Here is an 8,344-nt window from a genome sequence, read left to right as displayed (position 1 = left end):
ACTTAAGTGGTGGGGCTCTCCCACTAACAAGATCAAGTGGTCAGACAACTTTCCTCTCTTAAAATGTTACTGGAAACTCGTGAAATGCTTTGAACGGTCTGGATGTTTTCAATGGGCTCTGTTCTACTGGTTCATGAATGCCCTTTTTTTCCCCCCCAAGATAATACAACTACTTGGGTTTTTTTTTTATCTTCTTTCCTATTCATGATTAAAAATGTGATAAATCAGGTTTTTGGCTCTGAATAACAATGGCTTGATTTAGATTTCCTAGTAAATCTATTCAAAAGTGAAACAAAGGCTGCCTTTGGAGGATACCTTACACTTCACCTGGACCAGGCACGTAAGGGCAATTCAGATAAAAATCTTGTTAGGAACTCAACAAGAAATAGAGGATTTTCTCTTTTCCCTGGTTCAGGCTTTATTTAAACTCTTTGTTCAAAAAAAATGAACAGAGTGATAGTCGGATTCTAATTTACAGATATAGTTTAGACGTCTAATATTAAATTAGAAGATCACACAAGAAAACCATTTACACATAAAGGTTAAAACCAATACTTAAACTTTTTAAAACTTTATATTACATAAAGTCAAAATGAAACTAAATACATGTTAGCCAACTTCATTCACAAACATTAGTCAAAATATATACATTTAAAAAGAAACAAAAAGCTATAATTGAGGTTCTTTTCTCTAAAATGTGTTTTATCATAATTTGCAAATGAATTGCAGGTAATCTAAAAAATAAGCTAATTAGGGAGGGAACTCCAAAACACATTTAAGCGGTTAAGGTTGGTGAAGAAATGCTAGCTGAAAATCAGAGACATCTGTCAAACAATTCTGTTTTTTTTCAGTTTTGCTAAATAATAAATATATCATTACCACTCAGACGAAAAAGTCTGATTTAATCTTAGATAAAATTGCGATTCTGAAATAGCCCCGCAATTTTTAAAAACTTAACTTTGACATTCGCTCAAAATGCTTTAGAGTCTAAAACCGACTCAAATTTAGGGCAACGCAAATAACACATTTTCAGACTCCATGTTTTCACGGACATAGACACATTTACAATCTTAAGGTGAACTCAGCCATAAAGGGAAAATAGGAACAGTGCCTTTTATCTTTCTGTAAACTGTGTCAGAAATCCAAGCAAGTGGACTCAGGGAGAGTTACCAGTTTTGGTTTTTTTTCCCTAAAGGATAAAATCCAATTGACAACTTTTCATCTCGCGCTTATTTCCTGTTTGCATTCCTTGCTCTTAAGAGCTCTTGCTCTCATTTGCATATGACGTGATAAACAAAAGAAAGCGTGATCATCTCACATACAAAAGGCCAGATTCGAGCCGGTCACTGGTCAAGAATGGATCCGGTCTGTGAGTTCTGCTTGAGAGAACAGAGATTTGCAAAGTCAAATAGTACAAATAGGGAGCAAGGCCGCTCAGAGCCATCTCGCTCTGAGAACCTAGTGACACAGATCAGCTTTTCCCTTGTGCCAGCCATTTCAGACCTAACACTTGAACAGAGTGCCTGCGACACAGACCAGGAGGGGGGAGAAAAAAAGATAATGAGAAGCAAAAACAAAACCGACAATTAACTTCCAACAAACAAAACTGCAAAGCCCAACATGTCAAAAAGTTACTCCTCCACCTCTGTGGGCCAAAACGCAACAGGTTCCGAAGTGCAAAGCAAACATCAACTGCTGTCGGATCCGGCCGCCCTCCCTAAAGTGGGCTGCCGCAGTGCGGGTCTGAAATGATCCTGTGAATCCACACGCACACTCGCCCAGCACTCGCGCGCTCTGCCACTCGCGCCCCGACTGGCATCTCTGCCTCTGCCTGCTCCTATACATCTTCTGTACATACAAACCGGGGCCCCCGTCGCGGGAGGGCGCACGGGGCGGCCGCGGAGCTCGTACCTATACATATGTACACGTGTGCACAGCGGTCCTCGCGAGGCGGCCCCGCGGGGTCATAGCGCGGCGGCGTAGGCCGCGGGGTAGGGGTCCAGCTGAGGCTTGCCCATGCCCGGCAGCAGGATGTAGGCGAGCGGCGGCTGCAGCCCGGGGCTGGGCCACGCGCTGCAGTTGCACGGGATCATGTAGCCCGGGTTGCCCGGGCTGGGGTGCGAGTGCGTGTGCCCCCCGGCGGCCGCGGCCGCCGCTGCAGCCGCCGCCGCCGCGCCGTGGAAGGCGCCGGCGCCCGCGGTCGGGTAGCCCAGCGACGACGCGTACGGGAGGCCGGACGACGACGACGAGATCTCTGCCATCTTGGAGCCCAAGTCGAGTAGCGAGTAGGGACTGCCGGCGGCGGCGGCGGCGGCGGCGGCGGCGGCGGCGGCGGCCGACTGCGGGAAGAAGACGCGTGCGGCGGCGGCGGCTGCGGCGGCGGCCGCCTTCTCGGGATTGGCGAGCAGCGATTCAGGCACCAGGCCGCCGCCGGCGCCCGCGTGCAGCCCGGCGCCCGCCTTGAGCGCCGGGTGCTCGGCGTCGGCCACGCCACCCAGGCCGTAGGGCACCGGGAAGGCGAACTTGTCCTTCTTGAGCAGCGTCTTGGGCTTGCGCCGCGGCCGGTACTTGTAGTCGGGGTGCTCCTTCATGTGCATGGCGCGCAGACGCTTCGCCTCGTCGATGAACGGCCGCTTCTCCGACTCGGTGAGCAGCTTCCACTCGGCGCCCAGGCGCTTGCTGATCTCTGAGTTGTGCATCTTGGGGTTTTCCTGGGCCATCTTGCGCCGCTGAGCCCGTGACCACACCATGAAGGCGTTCATGGGCCGCTTGACGTGGTCCACCGGCTTGGACATGCTCTCGCCGTGGCGCGGCTGCAGCCCGCCGCCGCCGCCGCCGCCGCCCGGGCCGTCGCCCTCCGCCCGGAGGAAATCAATGTTGGCTGTCCGCGGGGACCCGTTCGGCCTGCCCGCGCTCGCCGCGCCCCACTTCGCGCCCCGGCGTCGCTCCCGCCCGGGAAGAGGGGGCTGGGGGCCGAGCCCAGGGCCGCGCCGCGCCCCGGGCCTCCCTGGTCTCTCCCGCCGATCGCCCGGGAAAATCCTCTCGGGGGCACAGGAACTTCTCGGCGGTGCCCCCACCCCACGGTGACAGTTTGCCCTTTGGTTTCTTTTTGTCCTTCCTCTCCGGCTGCGTTTGCTCGCGAACTCCCCGCAGGTAGTCGCTGCCCCGCAGAACTCTCCTCCTCCTCGGTCTTTTCTCTCTTAAATGCAGAGCAGCTCGGAAAGTTGCGTCGCGAAGACCCCACCAAGTTGAGCCGAGGAGCCCGCCGCCGCGTGCTGCCAAGTGCCAAAGGGGGCCCTCGGCGGCTGGAGTGTTTGGGTTCTCCTCGGTGACTTTCTCATTTGACAGTAGCAGATGGGGGTGGGGAAGGAGGGGAGGTGGCCCCGGAGGAGGAAGAGGAGGGGGAGGCGGAGGAGGGTCCGGGCGCAGCAAGGGAACAGCGCAGCAATGGATATAAATACAAATACAGCAGCACCAGCCGGTCTTCCTGACTCGCCACAGGGCTCGCTGGTGGGAATCCCCCCCACCCCCAATCGGCTGGGGGTTCTGGGGGGGAGATGTCTGCCGCCCCAGCACCTGCCTCGCGGGTCTTCCTCTCCGGCTGCCGGTCCAGGAAGGAGGCTGGAGGCTTGAGCAAGCCTGGGGTCGCTGGGCCTCAGGGAAAATCCTTCCGGCTCGCCGAGGCGCCGCGTCCCGTAGTCCCCCGGGCCATGCCGGCTCCGCTCGCTCTGAGCTCCTCCAGGGGCACCGGCCGACTCGGGCTCCCGGAGCGCGCCGGGCGTGGAGGGCGGCGCTGCCGCGGGCCGGGAACCCGCCGCGACCCTTCCCGGTTCGTCTCGGCCGCCGCCCGGCACTTGCAACTAACTTCGCCCAAGTTTCCTGCGCCCGCGCCGCCGCGCCCCTCTTGGCGCGCTCGCCTCGGTGCGTGCGCCCGCGTGTGCGCGGCGCCCGGGGCCCCGCTCTCCCGGCTTCTCCGGCCAGAGCCGAGCAGGCGCCGGGCGGAGGTGCTGGAGGAGGGGATTTAAGGAAAACGCGCCATCACCTCTATTCGCAGGTCCGCGCTGGGGCTGCTCCCGCTTCCCCCACTCCCGTAGCACAGTGGGCCCCTTCCTGGCCCAGGCCGCCACTCCGCCGCTCCCGAGGCGGCAAGAGCCCTGTGCACGGGCTCAGGTGAGTGTGGCTACCTGCGTGTGCACGCGCCCGGAGCCGGCGCTGGGTGTGCATGTCCAGCCGCGACTGAGTGTGTGTATATCTGCGGGCTTGCGGAGGAGGTGGAGCCCAAGACTCCAGGAGGGAGGAGGGACCAGCGGAGCCTCCTCCTGCTCCCACACCCCCAGGACCGCGAATTAAATTGGATCCCCTCCGCCTCCTCCATACTCCTCCTCCCACCCCTCTTCACTCGAGAGCAGGTTGAGGCGAGCGGAGAGCTAGGAGCGCGCCGCGGAGTCTGCGCACTGTTTGGTGTTGGCAACCCCTGGTGTCATCCCGGCTACGCTGTCACTGGTCGCGGCTCTGGGATCCTCTGCCCGGAGGAAGGAGGCGCGCAGGAGGAGGAGAGCCTCTCCAACTACGGCAGAAGGGACGCACTCTAGAAAATGTTGGAGACTTTTCCTAGGAAGAATGCTCCTTTTCCTTGGAGGTCCAGATGTTACTTGCAACAGATGCTGCCCGCATTTTCTTGCGCTGGTGACGCACCCAGTCTGAGGTAGCGAAGTGAAAAATAACTGAGGAGGAACTGAGCGTGCTCTTGGCAACCTTCTCGGAAAGGAGCTCGCCCAGGCTGAGAATAGGCATCCTTGGCTGACTGTTCAGCTCTTTGAAAAATCTGAGTGTTTTGTTGTGTTTCTATTCTGGTCGACAGAGCCATCTTTATGCTGATCTCTTTAAGGTACAGTTAACTTAACACTGTCTCACTTAAATGCACAGATAGGGTGAAGGTATTCAGAATCAGAAAGTGTCAAACGTCGCTCTGAAAGAACAAAGTAATACATACCAATCACTCTGTACTGAAATAGCTTTATGCTGTTAAGCTCAGTTTCCTTTAGAAAGAGCAGTTTTTTCCTTATAATTGACATGATGCAAAAACAGCATGATTTTGTTTGCGTATTTTTATCACTTCTTGGTATGCTGCAATACACTCATAGCATGATCAGTCTGGAGGTTTTATTCACAAGTTGGCCTGTCCTTCAGGGACAACTTGCTTGTCTTCTTTCTTTGGCAGTTAGGATTAGACCTAGCCTTGTAGTGTGTGCAAGTAGGAAGTTCTGTAAGTGGTTAACTCTTTTAAGACTTCCCTGCAGTATATGTTCATCTCATACACACACACACAGACACAGAGTACTGATTGTGGTAATAAAAACTGTTTGGGGCCATTAGATTTATTTAAAAGTTAGGCTTGTTTTATTGCTCATTTTAAGAAGAGTGATTATTGCTTTCATTTTAGTTGCTGTGACATATAGAAATGTGAGCCAATAGTGAAATGTATGGGAGTCTATTTTTCTAACAATATCGCAGGTACAAATGTTTACTTTGTATTAGTTATGTCCTTGTATTGCTGAAATAATTGAACTGATTTCTGTAGAACCATATTCCTTTACAGGCTCTATAAAGCCACCCTGTCATTCACAGACTCTGGGTGGAGTAACGTTAAAACACTAGCAGGTGTAATTACATAGACTAGAATATTAAATATACTGTTTTGTGATGATAAACTACAAAATTATCATCCCTGAGCTTTCAACCTAACTTGTATAGTAGGCTTGAGACAAAAATATTATACACTGTCATATGAAGAACATATGTGTGGGGACGCAAGATTTGGAAAAACTGTTATTCACTAAACATTGTGAATGAAGTTGAATCTAATCATGAAAATTATCTTGACATATACAGATAAGGACTGAGAAAAGATATTTATATTGGTGAGTTAAATTATAATCTACTCTTTTCAAATTTACATTTAAAAATCTATTGTAATAAATTATTACCACGGAAAAATGCTCATATATGCCATTGAAATGTGTGCTTATTTGTACAATGTCTTATAAAAAGTAAAATACATAAGCTTCCTTGGATATAGTTTTATAAATTGTGCAGTATTGCCTGTTTAGTGATATTAAATGACCCAAATTTGAAAGTTCTTAAGTCCAAGAAGGGTGAACTGTAGAAAACAAAGGTGCTTGCCATACCTAAAAAGAAAATGGCTCCTTGTGTGTTTGTTTGCCTAGTCACCAAATTAAATTTCACACATTTCAAAACAGGAGAGATTTGCTTTTCAATTTCGGTTTTCAGGGGATCAACAGTCTTGGCCTACGCCCTTCCCAGCCAACGCAGGGCCCTCACAGTTAAGCTGGGAGTGAAAGGCAGGCAAGGTGGCCCTGATACTGTGAACCAGCCTTCACACCTCTCCTCTGAATCTGGCTGAGCTATTCACAAAGTTTTTATGCCGTCCTCTTTCTTACGTGTCAAAAATGGAAATTCAGTTTTAAAGTCTACAGATCTTATGCTTGAATTGATATGACGTTATATTTTTGTTCTTTTTTTTTTATCTAAAGAAGAAAAATACCAAGATATAGGAGAGAGAAGAGTCTGTGTGAGTGAAAAGTGAAGGCAAAATAAACTGAAAGAGAATTGTAAGTTCGATGGGCTTTGATCAGTAGAGTCTGTGTGGGCTCTGTATTTTCCTTGTGGCCACGTCATACCCGTGATCACAAATCTGTCTCATGAGAAACTGAGAGGCAGACAATCTCTCCGAAAACGTTTGTGAGTCTGTGTAAATTCAGTTTCTTCTTTTCCCCCTGAAGTCCTCCCCAGTAAGTGGGCTTTTTTCAGTTCTAAAGCTTTCACTAGGAGGCAGCAATGAGGTTGTTGGGGAATTAAAAAAACAAAAAAACAAAAAAACAAAACCCAACCTTGGCAACACCAGACCCACTGGCTTTCTTTCGCTTTCTCTTCCACAAAAGAGGGGAGAATATCTGGGTGTCAAAGGAAGACAAGGGATCAGAATGAACGAAATCATTTTCCTCCATCCTTTCTGTTCCCACTCATGTACTGGATTTTCACCAAGCTGCCTCAGCACCACATTTTCCGAGCACCATGGAGGTGGTGAACCATGACACAGAAAGCTCACTAGTGGGGGACCAAGAGGTGAGCCGAAGAAAGTGGCTGGGCAGTAAAGATGACGCCTTCAGAGTGCAGAGGCTAAGTCTTTGCACCTGGGAACACTAGCAGCGACAGCTAAAGAACTTTGTCACAGTTCTCTAGTCCCACTCCTCGGCCTCCCTAGCTCTTCTCCATCAGCCCCCCAAAAGGGGGCAAACCCCAAACCTGGGGTCCACAGAAAGCCGAGGAGACAAAAGAGGCCTTGGACCAGGCACGCCGGGAGCCAACCCCAGCTGCACAAGTGGCCCTTCACTGGTTCCTGCTAAGTTTTCATCTTTTTGAGATGTCTGTCCCTTTCCCCTCACTGCTCCTGCTGTACGTGGAAACTGGGACTAGACAAATCAACCACGGAGACCCCTTTCCTCATCCCTCCTTAGCAGTGCTCATGCAGGCTAGCATTTTCCAAAAGGAGCTGTGCCTAGATGACAGAGCAAGAAAAACAAAACAATAAACAGCGCGCTCTCTCGGCTTCCCTCATCCCCGCCAAAAACACCCAAGGGAAAAAAAGACAATGCAAATAACCCAAGACAGACAACTGCACAAAGGACTGATTTCAGATCCCAAGACTTTCTTCAAAGCAATGGAGAGATTTACCTCTCTGAGGACAAGAGGTTCTTGAAGTGTGAGGGAGCCAGCCGTACCCCGTGGCCCGTGTAATGAAAAATCATCCCAACCCATGCGCAGATGAGGAGACTGCATTCTGGTGTGGTGGGGTTACTTCTAAATTTCATCACCACATGAGCTCTGGTTGGTTTCAGGAAGGAACAAAGCTGAGAGAGGGAGTACCCCGTAAGTGTTCCAGGAGGGTGGTGAAGAAGCCATGCTTTTGGCTTTCCAAACATCCCGTCTTACTGTCCCCCTTCCAGTGTCCACATGGCCCCACCCTGAGTGTTCCTCCCCCTCAGATTCAGTCTCCTGTCTAAGGATGGGTCTGCTTTCGAGCTCAATTGCTGAGCAGATTGGATCACTTTATAGCTATCATATATTCAGTTCTTAAGATACCGTACCTTTTACATACATTATCTTACTTACTTTTTAGGAGAGCTCTGTAAGGTGACAGCTACCTCCATTTGCAATGAGGGAACCAAGCCTCAGAGCAGATGAATAACCTGCCCAAAGTCCCACAACCCCAAATGGAGGAATGGCCTTTGAATTAAGCTGATGTTCCTCACCACCACCGCTC

General features: G+C 50.7%; 1 protein-coding gene across 2 annotated transcripts; it reads right to left on the bottom strand.

Moving 5' to 3' along the window:
- Positions 1–398: 398 nt before the first annotated feature.
- Positions 399–2,839, bottom strand: SOX21 (SRY-box transcription factor 21). Of its 2 annotated transcripts, XM_044913142.1 has the most exons (2): positions 2,421–2,839; positions 399–2,339 (listed from the first exon to the last, which is right to left on the bottom strand). In XM_044913142.1, exons 1-2 carry the CDS (start codon positions 2,793–2,795, stop codon positions 1,965–1,967), a joined length of 750 nt encoding a protein of 249 aa, XP_044769077.1. In that variant the 5' UTR covers positions 2,796–2,839; the 3' UTR covers positions 399–1,964. The 2 variants fall into 2 exon arrangements, with proteins under 2 accessions (XP_044769077.1, XP_021551643.1); XM_021695968.2 differs by having other exon boundaries at positions 399–2,839.
- Between the last annotated feature and the right edge of the window lie 5,505 nt (positions 2,840–8,344).

The sequence above is a fragment of the Neomonachus schauinslandi genome, chromosome 3 (assembly GCF_002201575.2).
Source record: "Neomonachus schauinslandi chromosome 3, ASM220157v2, whole genome shotgun sequence".
Classification (NCBI taxonomy): Eukaryota; Metazoa; Chordata; class Mammalia; order Carnivora; family Phocidae; genus Neomonachus; species Neomonachus schauinslandi.
Note: the sequence above shows the minus strand (reverse complement) of the source record. Positions and strands in the feature narration are given on the sequence as shown.